Source organism: Bubalus kerabau, chromosome 6, assembly GCF_029407905.1.
Source record: "Bubalus kerabau isolate K-KA32 ecotype Philippines breed swamp buffalo chromosome 6, PCC_UOA_SB_1v2, whole genome shotgun sequence".
In the NCBI taxonomy this organism is placed as follows: Eukaryota; Metazoa; Chordata; class Mammalia; order Artiodactyla; family Bovidae; genus Bubalus; species Bubalus kerabau.
This window is the reverse complement of record NC_073629.1, coordinates 116151408-116165561: the sequence shown is the minus strand read 5'-3', so window position 1 is coordinate 116165561 and position 14154 is coordinate 116151408. Positions and strand designations below refer to the sequence as shown.

Here is a 14154-nt window from a genome sequence, read left to right as displayed (position 1 = left end):
ACCTCGCTGACTGTCCCCACTTTACAGATGGGGAAACCGAGGTGCAGAGAGGGCATGGGGATGGCCCCAGCTTTGAGCTAAGATGTGGGGATGTGAGAACTAGACCAGGACTAGTTGCTTAAGATAGTTCTGTGGCTTCTGATCAGGAACCAGGCTTTGACGATAAGTATGTGAATGACTTATGGAGAAGAAGAGCCTGGCTGTAGCGTGGAAGGTAGCCTCAGATGGTGGCCCCATACAGGTCAGCACACACACGGGGCTTGGGGAAGGCCACTGGGGACAGGGGTTGCTGGTCACAGGACAGGATGCCAGGAAATCTGAGTCCTCAGCCCTGGGGCCCATCATGGCTCCAGACTCCAGAATCCAATGTGGCCTCAGTCTCCTCTAAACCTCCAGGCCAGCAGAGTCTGGTTGGAAATTTTCCTTTCTCACCCTGCCTCAGGGTCTCTGTGACCCTCCCTGGGCTGACTGTCAGCCTGACCCTCCATCTGCCTGGGGTCCAGCTCTGGGCACCTGCACTGTCCGTGGGTCCTCGACAGGCGGGAGCACGTGAACATCACCTGTAACTGAACTGGACGTGGATGAGTGGGGCATCTCAGATCTGTGCCTGAGGACTCCAGAAGGTGGAGAGGACATCGCAGAGTTAGGCGGGCCACGGGCTGGCCTGCTCGTGTCTGCTCCTAGAAGAGGGACACTCTTGGCCGTCCACTGGAGGAAGGGGGTGTGAGCGTGACTGGGGCCCGAGGGGCCACCAGAATGAGACTCATGTTTCTCCACAATGGGGCCTGTGTGGAACCATGGTGCCTGGCACCTCCGAGTTCCCCCATCTGGCCTTTGCGCTATGGCCAAGGACCCCAGATAGGCATCACATGCCTGCCTCTGGGGCAAGTTCCATCCACAGACATGGAGTCTACACCAGGGCTGAGCCAGCACTTCGGGCTGTACTGAACCCCGCTGGTAGTTGACTGACATGGCCTGTTCCATACATACGGTGTGGGTGGGCCTGGCACCCCTGGAGATGCTCCTTGTTCCACGATACATCTCTTTACCCATTTACACTTCACCCTGTGCCTTCTTCTGTAGGAGCAGGGAGAGCTGAAAACTCCCAGAAGAGTCCATGGTTGGCCACCGCGCAGTGGGTGATGGTCTGACCCACCCCAGCGATGCAGGGAATGTGAGGACTGAGGACACGCACACGGATTCTGCGTCCTCCTGCTGGGACCACGCGGCCGGCTGCCTGGCCGTGCGTCCTGCCGCACAACGTCCGCTTCTGCTCAGGTCTCTCTGTTTCCAGAAACATGTTTCCCTTGGAGTTGAACATTCCCAAGTCCAGCCTCACGCACCAGACTTCAGATACATTTTCCCCTTGGCCTAACAGGCAGTTACGAAGTGAGGAATCGCATCACAAACCTTCTATCCCACCTCGCACGCAGGCTTCCAAGATGGAAAAATTAGAGTTGCATGCTTGTTGAAGGAATTTAAATTTCACCAACGTTGGGAAAAAACTGAGTTTTTATAAAGTAAACGGAGGTTTAAAAATTAGGGCAATATAATACATACAAACGAGGTTTCCAGCTTGGTTTCAGAGATAATTAGCCCCAGTGGACAGAAAAAAAAGTGGAAGAGAACATATTTTTGTTTGTTTTCTAATCCTGTCCATGTGTGTCCCTAATTAGTTCTGTTTAATTTATTTTCATCCACTCCTGACATTCATCCTTGACTCTTTCCACGAGAACCCAGGAGAAGGGTCACAGAGCTGGGAGATCCGGGCACATGACCTGTCTGGAAGATGCCAGCTCCCGGCCCTGCAGAACACTGTTTGACTTGCTTAAACTCCCACCTGTAATGAAGTACCTACCTGCCAGTGAAGGTTCAATGAGGAGACGTGGCCCTGGGGCCAGAAGAATGAATGTGAGCGACAAAGGGCTTTGGAGCGAGACCATTGGGTTCACATCCTGGTCTTGCTCGTCTGTCACCAGCCTGTCCTGGGGTGAGCCCCACCGTGTCTGAGCTGCTCTCTCTGGGGCTGGATGGAGGGGTGTGGACAAGCTCCTTGGACAGGGCCTGCCCACCACCCCCGAAACTCAAGTTCTAACTCCCTCTACAGGAAACTCTGGTGTCAACAGTATTTTGTGGATACCTCTGAACAAATTGGAGAAGGCAATGGCACCCCACTCCAGTACTCTTGCCTGGAAAGTCCCATGGACGGAGGAGCCTGGTAGGCTGCAGTCCATGGGGTCACGAAGAGTTGGACGTGACTGAGCGACTTCACTTTCACTTTTCACTTTCACGCATTGGAGAAGGAAATGGCAACCCATTCCAGTGTTCTTGCCTGGAGAATCCCAGGAACAGGGGAGACTGGTGGGCTGCTGTCTATGGGGTCGCACAGAGTCGGACATGACTGAAGCGATTTAGCAGCAGAAGCTGAACAAATTACTCAAGCGAACCAGTTTAAAAAATATTCCATTCGGGGTATCTTTAGGGGAACACTCAAGGACTCAGATTACCACAAAAGTTAGAATGTTTGAAACATGACTTTTCATGAAGGGTCAGTTAATAGAAAATAGGCAGTGATACCATATAGCAAAAGATGAGAAATCAGAAAAGTGTTCTGATATTTTCATAGTTACATGAATTCAGTACTCTCATCTTAAAAGCTGTATGACATGAGACTTGGTACATACAGATAACAGTCTTGAAAGAAACCCAAAGTAAATGAGGAATGGCTGTGTCGCTTAACTGAAGATTCATAAATGTAATCGCATGCTGAACAGAAATGAAGGACAGTGTGACAGAGAACTGGACACTGTTTACTCCAGCATCTTCAGGACTAGCTGGAGTACTGGCAACTGGCGGGACCCTGAGCGCACTGCACTGTTGCCTTATTTACAGATTTCAGAGAGCAGAGAGCATCATGGTCCCGCCCCACCCAGGAGTGCTGGGCCGGGCGGACTTTGCAGGTTACCTGGCTGGTCAAGGCTGAGAAGTTCCCGCTTCTGCAAATTGTCACACCTGTCGTGAGATACCTCCCTGCCAGTGTCTCCAGGAAGACCCCATCTGCAAGTCTCGGGGGTGAGAGGGCTGTCTGCCTGCCTCCTCCTCCCCGCTAGTTTTGTATACAACCACAGATAAAACCAGACCTCACAAATATTGCTGAAAGGCTGGAAGTCAATAAACAAATTTGTTGTGACAAATGCGCACACACAAGAAAAACATAGCTGATAGGGACAGAGGGAAGAGAAATGATTATGAACCCTAAATGGAAAAACTAACATTAAAACATAGAGAATGAGGACACTTAATACCCTTTAAAAGACAGCAGAAAATGATACTGCAGGTGACTGTTTCTAAGCTTCTATTATTTTTCTCTCTCATTTTTGTCTCTCATGAGTGAATGCTTTGAAAGAAAATACCAAGGTGGCGGGTGAGGGGGGGTCAAGCTCCATTGGTACCTTAACAGACGAGAGATTCCCCTTGAGGAATGAAAAAAAAAAGATTATGATTAAAACAATAGTTCTTTAACAAGCCATCATGAAAATGTAATTTAGTTTTTCAGACGCCTTTTTTTTTTTTTTTCTTTTCTGGCGCAGAGCTGGGCTTTTGGTGGTGAGACAGGAGTAATTGTGGAAGAAAGGAAAAAAGGATGGTGATATAAATCAGTAAAGGTTAATGATCGGGATGTGAAGAGGGGGACTTGTTTACAGAAACAGCGTACAATTTAAAATTTACAAGAGATTTAATGCCACTGCTTGGCAATCGCTAAAATCAACAGCCCAGAAAACAGTGACATTAAGAAAAATATTACAGTTATAATCATCCCCAAATAAGTCAATTAGTGTTAGGGCACGAGCTTGCGATTACTTGACCCATTTGGCTTGCACTTAAGTGAAAAAAAAAGAAGTCCCCCTATTATCCCAAGATCGCTGGATTGTGACCCGTTTTGCATCGCACGTACGCCAGCCTCCCTTACAAGGGCTGGGGCTGATGCGGGTGGTTTTATTTTGCCTGGCATCAAAATAATTCTGACCCCTGACATTTGTAATCATAAAAAAAAGGGCAATTTATAATTGTGTTGTTTCAAATGAAGGCTGGGAGGGGGGGAAATTCAATCTGCTATTATACAAAGGCAATGACGGCTGTCTTCAGTGAAAAAAGCAACGCAAGTCAATTTGTGAACTTTGGCACCAGACGACCTTTAGAAACACAACAATATACTGAATTTACAAGCGATAGCAGCCCATGCAAATGACCCGGGCCTGGCTGCTTCTGGATTAGAGCTGCAGAGAGCATTACGGAGAATGTTTCCACAAAACAAATTAAGACTGTTACTTAAATGTCACGGCACACTATTGTATTCGGCTACAGATCATTACACCTGATACTAACACTTTTAAAAACTGTAATAACTTGGGAAATATTACACTGAGTGCCCACACGTAGAAAGGAAAAGAAAAAAAAAGAGGAGAAAATAGGTTTCTGAAGTAATTTAAACATCACTAGTCTAGGACGGCAAGGGAAAGGTCAAAATTTAAGTAAGCTGAAAGGAACATGAATGGTAAAAAAAAAAAATCAAACACACAAACAAAAAGATGAAAAGACCACAGGAATGACTCTGCAAACACAATTGGGGTGCATGCGGCTTTGGGCCAATCGCATTTCCATTTCTGCATCGGGAGGGAAGGAAGGCGGGAAGGTGGGAAGGACAGGGCGAGGGGCTGCGGAGGGTGTGGGGCGGGGGCGGCATTACCTTCGGTGTTGGTGCTGCTGCTGTAAATATTTCGCAGGCTACCAACACGGTTTAGTTTCCATGCTTTGCGTTTGGCTGCATCCCGAGAGCAGAGAGGGGAGAGGGGAGAAAGAGAGAAAACAAAAAGGAAAAGAAACAAATGAAAAGGGGAGAAAAGAAATGTCCAAGGAGCGTGTGACATCACCTCCGACGTGCAGTCCCCAGGAGGCAGGTGGGCGCTGGGAGGGGAGGTTCGTCTCCCGGCCAGGCCTCCCGGGCCAGAAGCGCAGAGGGTCTTGGACAGGGCAGAGGGAAGCCAGCCAGCATCCTTAGCTTTGCACAGAATCCAGCAAAAGCCCAGACAAGGAAGTTATGCACCCGCCTCGTCCTGCTGGTTCTACAGAGCCTACTGACAACTGAGCAAAGCGGGGCTCGTCCCTGGGGGCCGGTGCGTGTGCGTGCTAAGTGGCTTCAGCCATGGCCGACTCTGTGATCCCATAGACTGTGGCCCACCAGGCTCCTCTGTCCATGGGATGCTCCAGGCAAGAAGACTGGAGTGGGCTGCCATTCCCTTCTCCAGGGGATCTGCCAGACCCAGGGACTGAACCCGAGTCTCTGCGTCTCCTAGGCTGGCAGACGGGTCCTTTGTCACTACTGCGTCTTTTGCAGGAGCTACTGAGGCCAGTAGACATAAGCCCTTGGATCTGGCAAAACACTAGGTGAGCGTCAAATCAAATAGCTTCTGCGTACGCTGCAGATGGTAAGTCTGTAACTCCCAGAGCCGTTAAAAAAAAGAAAAAATGAAGTGCTTTCTCCCCAGACGTATTGTGATCTGGACAGGAACTGGACCAGCTAAACTCGACTCAACCTGCTGCGGCTGACGGTGGTTCCATTTCCCTTCCTACAGGAGGAGGCTTGGGGGCTCTGAACTGAGGGACCCAAAGAGCACACGCCCCCTTAAGCTCTCTGTTCACTGAAGAAAGCATCCAAGAGAAAAAGACAAACACCAAGAGACCCCCAGGGCAGCCCTGGGTTCGGAAGTGAAGCGCAGGACGAGTTCCCCATGGGCAAGGCACGCCCACCACTCACACTGCGTGTGGTGACGACCTGGGGTGCGAAGCCCCTCTCCCCCTCCCCGAACACTCCTCTCCACACACAGGTCTTCACCTCATCGGCCCCACACCCTCTCACCCCCCAGCTCAGGAACTAGACACACGGAGCAAACAGGTTGCCTCCCATCAGCCCTTCAGAGGAGACATACCGCGAAGAACAAACAGGGTGGTTCTTGAGGAACAAGTCTTCAGGCTAATGTGGCTGAAGATCAGAGACCCGGTGTGTACAGACAGGACGGCCACAGTCACCCAAGCTCCTGAGGATGGGGCACGATCGGACTACCCGTCTCTTTTGACTTCCACAGCCGGGAAGAGAAACTTGTCGAGCCTCGCACGAGGCTTTCGTTAGACAGTGAAGTGAGCGAGAGCCGCTCTGTCACATGCGACTCTTTGTGACCCCAGGGACTATACAGTCCAGGGAATCCTCCAGGCCAGAATACTAGAGAGGGTAGCCTTTCCCTTCTCCAGGGGACCTTCCCAACCCAGGGATCGAACCCAGGTCTCCCACATTGCAGGCGGATTCTTTATCAGCTGAGCTCTCAGGGAGCACTTGTTTAATGCAGGTATGAAGTGCCGACCTGGGGAGGCAGGTGTGTGTGTTTCCACAGGTGTGTCTGAGGCTCACTGCAGAAAGCCAGGCTGCCACACTGGTCACAGATGGACCACAAAGCAAGGCATGCATCGGTCAGGGGCCAGCTTGCTCACCCCAACACATTCCTGGCTTAGGATGGGCTGGCTGGCCTGGCCTGTGGTAGCTTAGGGCCAAAAGACTCAAGCTTAGACAGTACAGTGCAGGCTGTGGGGGTGTCAAGTTCTGGGGGCCACAGAACAAACAGAGAGAGGACCAGGTCTTCACAAGGACTTCCACTGCTGAAGGGAATGCCAAGCACTTTGGTGCACACTGGACTTCCTTGGTGTGACAACATAAGATATATCTGAGAAACAGTACTCTACAATCAGGATGCACATTTTATGTTAATGAAAATAAAAACTAGATGTGAGTTAGCTGTCACCTGATTCTAAAGAAGAAAAAGTGAAGCTGTGACTAAATGACTAAGAAGGACTCTGTGGCTTGAAAACTTCATATTAATAAGAAATGTCTTGGGAGTCTAGGGTTTAGTAGATGCAAACTGTTATATATAGAAGACTTAAACAATAAGGTCCTTCTGTATAGCACAGGGAACTCTACCCAAGGTCCTGTAGTAAACCACAATGGAAAAGAATATGAAAAATAATATACATATATGTTGCTGAATCACTTCGCTGTACAACTATTAACACAAGATTGTTGTTGAGTCGCTCAGTCGTGTCTGACTCTTTGCGACCCATGGACTTCAGCACATCAGGCTTGCCTGTCCTTCACCATCTCCCGGAGCTTGCCCAAACTCATGTCCGTTGAATCCGTGATGCTATCCAACCATCTCATCCTCTATCGTCCCCTTCTCCTCCTGCCTTCAGTCTTTCCCAGCATCAGGGTCTTTTCTAACAAGTTGGCTCTTCACATCAGGTAGTCCAAGTACTGGAGCTTCAGCTTCAGTCCTTCAAATGAATATTCAAGATTGATTTCCTTTGTGATTGACTGGTTTGATTTCCTTGCAGTCCAAGGGATTCTCAAGAGTCCTTATACAATATCGTAAGTCAACTACATTTCAACAAAAAAAAAATTTAAAAAGACAAAAAAAGAAATGTCATCTCTAGCCTAGTAAGGTTGAACAAGTCCCTTCTACAGTATATAGGTCCAAATTTAATTTTCCATCAGTGCAGAAGCTTCCCTAATCTCTACACTTTCAAGGTGTCTTCTCTATAAGTTATTGTCCCAGTTAACACCATACCTGGCAACAGGGTCTTCAAGTACAACCACTACTACAAAGATCATTTGAGACAAAGGAAACCAGTCATAGTTTTTGAGAGTTTCCTTGGGAAATGTTCAGTGGATAAATACCAGGTTCCTCAGGTAGAAGTGGCTTCCCAAGTGGCACAGTGGTGAAAAAAATCACCTGCCAACGCAGAAAACGCAAGAGACACAGGTTCCATCCCTGGGTTGGGAAGATCCCCTGGAGCGGGAAATGGCAACCCACTCCAGTTTTCTTGCGTGGGAAATCCCATGGGCAGAGGAGCCTGGTGGGCTACAGTCCATGGGGTCGTAAAGAGTCAGACGTGACTGAGCACGCATTCATTCACATGCATTCAGCTACAAGTCATATGTTCACAGAATTAAGCACGTACTCGATAATCTCAACAGCCCAAGCTCTGGCATCTTGGCCTATGTTTCAGAAGTTCCAGAAAGTCACAGCCACAGAAACTGCACTTCTCAGTGGAAAAACTTACCTCGTTCTAAAGCATTTACATATAAATAGGCAGAGTCGGGGCTGGGCACCCCTCTCTGCAAGAAGCGGAGCTGGTGCAGAAACCTCTTTCCTGCCTGTTTCCCACCTGGCATTTTTCAAACCCCAGCCTCCCATTACTGTGTGGATGGATAAGCAGGAAGGGAACTCGAAGCCTGGTTTTCTATTAACCTATTGATGAAATAATCAATTTTAATGTGTAAAATGTCATGCCTTTTTCTTCTTCCTAAACAAATGGACATTTTCTGGCTGATACAGAGGTCCTGAGACGTGCATTTGTCTCCTGGGGCATTGATTGCTCTAAGTCCACTTGTTTAGAAGCTTCTCAATGAGAAAATACAATCATATTATCATCAATAAAATCTCAGGTTATGTGCAGTGCTGCTGCGTGGATTCACCTCTAAGGAAAGGAGGACGCTGCACCCAACAGACCCAGGAGTGAGGCAACCTGATGCTGCTGGCTGGATGCTGGCTCCTTGGACCAGCTCACACCAAGGCTGTCATGCCGGCAGCACCCTTTGACTGCAGGCCTTTGGATTAGTCCGTGACTCTTGAGGACTCCATGTGGAGCTGGCTCAAACGACTAAATTTCCTGGGTAATCTTTATTTTAATTAAATATTTAGTTTTTAGTAGAGTTCTTTGTATATTCTTGCCTCCTCTGTCATAGATTAGGTGACCATAGGTGTGTTGGTTTATCTCTGGGTGTTCTCTCCTGTTCCATTGATCTGTATTTCTGTTTGTGCCAGTACCATACTATCTTGATTACTCAGTGCTCTGTGGTGACCTAAATGGGAAGGAAATCCAAAGAGAGGGGATATATGTAAACGCATCGCTGGTTCACTTTGCTGTATAGCAGAGACTAACACAACACTGTAAAACAACTATACTTTAATAAATATTAAAAAAAAAAAAATTTAGCTTAAAATTTTTTTTTTAGCGTTTAAAAATGTTTCAGGAATATAGTTTCATCTTTTTAAACAAAGGTTAACTTACTTTGATTTTTTTTACTCATTTCACATAAAACAATTATTTTAATATGAGGATTTCCTGTTATGGGACAAAAAGGCAGCAGGGTGTGAGCATTCCATCGGTATTTTCCATTCTGCTCTTCTGCTAATTGGATAAACAACAGTCTCTTCTGTGAGCAGTTTCCAGAATGCCTTACATTCTGCGTGCATGCTAAGTCCCTCAGTCGTGCCCAACTCTTTGCAACCAGATGGGACCGTAGCCCACCGGGCTCCTCTGTCCATGGGATTCTCCAGGCAAGAATATTGGAGTGAGTTGCCAGGCCCTCCTCCAGGGGATCTTCTGGACCTAGGAACCAAACCTTCATCTCTTACATCTCGTGCATTGCCAGGCGGGTTCTTTACCACTAGCACCACCTGGGAGCTGAGAATGCCTTACCTAACTATTGGAAAGGCACAGAGTTTCAACACCACTGTCTCCAGTGTTTGAGAACACACGTGCACATTTTAATGGACACAGACTCAACCCCATGACATAAAGTTCCAGATCTAGTGCAAACTCATGGTCAGTCCCAATGTAGACAGACGGTCTTATCTTTGGCCACTCGATGTGAAACAGCCGCCTCGTTAGAAAAGACCCTGATGCTGGGAAAGACTGAAGGCAGGGAGAGAAGGCGGCAACAGAGGACGAGATGGTTGGATGGCATCACCGACTCAACGGACATGAGTTTAAGCAAGCTCGAGGATACGGTGAAGGACAGGGAGGCCAGGTGTGCTGCAGTCCGTGGGGTCGAAAACAGAACAACGACAACAAATGTAGACAGTGAGATGGGCCACATACCACTGCAGCCTGCAAATTATTACTTTTCAAAAATTAATTAATGAATTTTTCTTTTATTTTCTTGGCCACGCCACATGGCATGTGGGGATCTTAGTTACCAGAACCCATGCCTTGTACTGGAAGCACTCTTAAGCACTGAACCGCCAGGGGAAGTCCCCAGCCTGCAAATTAAGTGCATCTTTCTGAATCCCAGTCTGGGTCAGCAGAAACGTCAGGGGGCCTGGGAAAGGAAGGCTTTAGCTGGACACTGTAGCATTGCCCCATAATGGCGACAAAATGTGAACCGTGGACGTGGGTGGAATCCTAGACAGCTGCGGGCGGTCACAACAGGAGGAGGCACACGCGGCACACAGCTGAGGGTCGAGAACTAACAGCAGCGGGAGCTGAAACTCATCAGGAGTCGGGTTGGAAGGTATTTTCTAAGGATTAAAATCGTGGAAAAGGCAGGTTAAGACAGTACAGAGACTCGTGTTCCAAACTGTAAGAAAACAAAAAGCGTACTGCCCTCTGATATGGAGAAGGCAATGGCACCCCACTCCAGTACTCTTGCCTGGAAAATCCCATGGATGGCGGAGCCTGGTAGGCTGCAGTCCATGGGGTCGCTAAGAGTTGGACATGACTGAAACGACTTAGCAGAAGCCCTCTGATAACAAGGGTATTGTAACTTCCCCTCAGAACTGACAAACAGCCCTCAGCGTATGAACACTGAAGGGATTATGAAAACCGACTTTAAAAGGCGATCTTTGAATTACAAGGAGAGGAAGAGAGAGGTGACTTTGGTGCAAAGGTTGGTAAGTATCAGAGCACGCGCACTGGGGGTGTCACGTGACCCTGCCCCTCCAGAGCACAGACCTGATGGTGTCCACATCCTCGGCTGACCGATTTACTGGGTGAGCGGGCTGCCAGGCTGAGGGGTGGGTGGCCACGACCCAGCTCACCCAGGTCCTGATGGCTGGCCACCCCAGTCATACATCTGAAGAAGGAAAGCTGGCATAAAGTCTAATGCACAGAACATCCCTCTGAGGTGTCTGAGCTCTACACACGAAGTGTTTTGTGCACCGCATACTCAACTCCTTATAATTACTAACAGGCAGTCACCACCTTTTCAGAGGAGACAGAAAGGGAAAATGTGCAAATGATGGCTTTCGGCTAAGTCAGAGGAGCTGGAATCACTTAGAGTTAACGACTCCCAGTTATTACACACCTCTTTACTTTTGGACACTACAGCTTTTCATCCAAGTTCCCTGTGATGATCATAAGGACTTAAATTTTCGTTTAAAGGAAAATTCATTTTGTTTCTCTAAAAAAAACAAAACAAAAAAACTTTTTTTTTTTAAACTACAGCATATGAATGCCTGAGAACAAATCACAGAGCAAAATTCCAACATAGGAAACCCTTTGACTAGCTCTCTGTAAGCGGAATAAACATATTCCGTAGTCTGTTGGCATACTCAAACGAGCAGGGTTTTCTCCTAAACTCTTCCTCCGTCATTGCACCAGGAGACCACAGACTTATATTAATGTCACTGCTGGTCTCCTCTGACAGCACTCTTTGTTGATTAGATAAATATTCCTCAGATAGCTGATTAAAAAATGAGGCAGCCAGGAGCGGTGTGTCCGAGCCCTGCCAGCCATGTTGGATGCTCAAGTGTGCATGAGTTACATCCCTGGCGTGAACGGCGCAGAGCTGGGGAAACGCAGGCTGCAGCCCTCGAATCAATTATGAGAACTAATAGGATCTCTTTAGCCCGGCGCAGGAAGGGGCTGGGTTGACGAGGGCGTGCCATGCATCTCTGAAGACTGCCTTGTCTCAGCACGAGACAAATAACCCTCTCCCTTCCTACCGGGGAGCGGAAACTTATACCTCTTGGAGAAGCCAAATGATAACCGTGTTCGATAGCACGGCTCCCTGTCCTCCTCGGACGGGTATTTATTTACTTGTAGAGACGCCACCGGTATAAATGCCGCTGGTGCCCAGGAACTGCCTTGGCTCCTCGGAGCACTGCAGCTGGATCGCAGCACCAGGATGCTGGATAAAGACGGTCCCCCAGGAACCTCTGCAGGCGGGGTCAGACGCTGCTGCGGTTTTGTGTCTCTTCCACTTTAGTGCGCCCGGTGTTCCGTGATCTTTTGTCGGAGCAATTTCATTGTGAGGTTAGAGATTGGAGATTTCTTTTGTGCCGGCATCTGAACATTCATGTGCTCAACAAGACTGGGTAAATGTTCTGTTCTTTTGTGGAAAAAAAAAAAAAAAAAGGGCAGTGGGCTTTTTTTTTTTTTTTTCTCTCCCATAAGATGCAACCCCGAAGATTCTTCCACGATGTGAACTCACTACTTTAGCTGTGAAGGGCCTGACATAATGGTCATTTCCTAGAGGCTACCACACAGAGGAGTAGTCGTGTTGAAACGTCCATTAAAAGGGTCTTTGAAAGGATTAAACAAAACCAGAGGCCAAGCAAAATAGGACAAATGTGGAGAAAGCAAAATAACTTCATCCTTCCCCGAAGACGAGCGTTCTTTTTTGTAATCTGAACCCATAGAACACGAGACGAAATACCTAACGAAACAGAACTCCGAAATAAGGAATCGATCCTTAATTATACAGTTTTAATTCCATTTCCAATAACTCATAACAACTTTCCTGACAGCAAATACAATTTCAACATTGGCGGCTTCTTTAAAGCTCTTACGATTTGAAAACTGCCGAGGGCTTCCACATAGTGGGCTGATGCAGACGAGCACGGAAAACACCATTAACCCCGGAAAACATCGAAAATAAAAACGAAGCGAAAACTCCAGGATACGCCATAAAACCAGAAGTTCCAATTAGGTGGAGCGTTGGTTTCCCTTTCGGCCTAGAAACACACTGAGTCGCAGAGCAAGGGTTCAAGTGCACCCACAATTAATTGGGTATTTCAGCTTGACACCGAGAGTGTAACTTTTAATAGGGACTGAAATTAAAAAAAAGTGAGTTGAAGTAGAAACATCCCCACTCTAGGTTCGGCACATTCTCAGATGGAGATGAGAAATACATCACTAAGTAATGGAAATGTCTTTCCATGTCTTCAAGGAGCAGCTGTTCATTTCGAGAAGGGAAGGCTATTGGGGGGTGGCTTGTTAGGATGTTGAAGTTGGGGCTTCTTGGCCTCTGGGCGTCACTCTCGTCTGGGATGCAACGAGGGTGTGGGAGCAGGAGCCACTTTCGGGTGCTGGGTTCTCAGCATCACAAAGAACATTCTGCCTTTTTTATTAAAGCCTAGTTTTTCAGCGATCAGGGTTATCCACACTCTGATGGTTCTGTAGTATAAGGACTGAACACCTGACCTTCAAAACAGAAACAAAAAGCAGGGACCTGCCTGGTGGTCTCGTGTTTAAGAATCCACCATGCGATGCAGGGAACTTGGGTTCCATCCCTCGTCGGGAGACCAAGGTCCTATCAGCTGGTGAAGAATCCGCCTGCGATGCGGGAGACCTGGGTTCGGTCCCTGGGTTGGGAAGATCCCCTGGAGAAGGGAAAGGCTACCCACCCCTGTATTCTGGCCTGGAGAATTCCATATAGTCCATGGGGTCCCAAAGAGCTGGGCACGTCTGAGTGACTTCCACTTTCACGCTGTGAGGGAGCCCAGTCCCTGCGCAGCAGCTACTGGCCTGCATGCCTCAACTAGAGAGTCCGTGCAAGGGAAGATCCCCGTGATGAGACGAAGACCCTGCACGCGGCAACTAAGACCCAGCGCAGCCAAACACAAGCAAATACATCAGTATGAAAAAAAAGAAAGAAAAAGGAAACCAAATTCTCACTTAAAAAAAAGTGAGGTTTGAATAAGGTTTTTCAAGCTGGATGGTGAGGGTGATGCTCATCTTTTGCGAGCCGTGCTCAGCTGTGCTCACACAGGCAGGCGGGAGCAGGGCCTGGGAGTGGGTTCGGGTCTCCTGACCTGCCCCTTCTCGTGTCCCCTCCCTGGGGGCCAGCTGCTCTGAGAAGTGGGCTGTGGGCATGCGGGGACCACCTTAGGCTTTCTGAGACCACCAAAATGACCGATAATGGGAAACACTCGTCTTTTCTTTTTTCCTCTTTTTCTTCTTCTCAATCTCCTCCAATAAAATGCATGGCAAGCCTTTTTTCGATTTTTTTTTAAACACAACATCTTTTTCAGCAGTTCCAGA

General features: G+C 48.0%; 1 protein-coding gene across 10 annotated transcripts in view; it reads right to left on the bottom strand.

The window, feature by feature from the left end:
* Positions 1-14154, bottom strand: part of AGAP1 (ArfGAP with GTPase domain, ankyrin repeat and PH domain 1) — a 562171-nt gene that overhangs the window by 75801 nt on the left and 472216 nt on the right. Inside the window, exon 14 of one of the 10 annotated variants that reach the window (XM_055586532.1) lies at positions 9079-10409. The exons of the other annotated variants lie outside the window; for them this stretch is intronic. Coding sequence (XP_055442507.1) covers positions 10384-10409 — 26 coding nt within the window. The 3' untranslated portion in view covers positions 9079-10383. Of the gene's footprint in view, positions 1-9078; positions 10410-14154 lie in introns of those variants that run through there. 10 annotated transcript variants of the gene reach the window in all.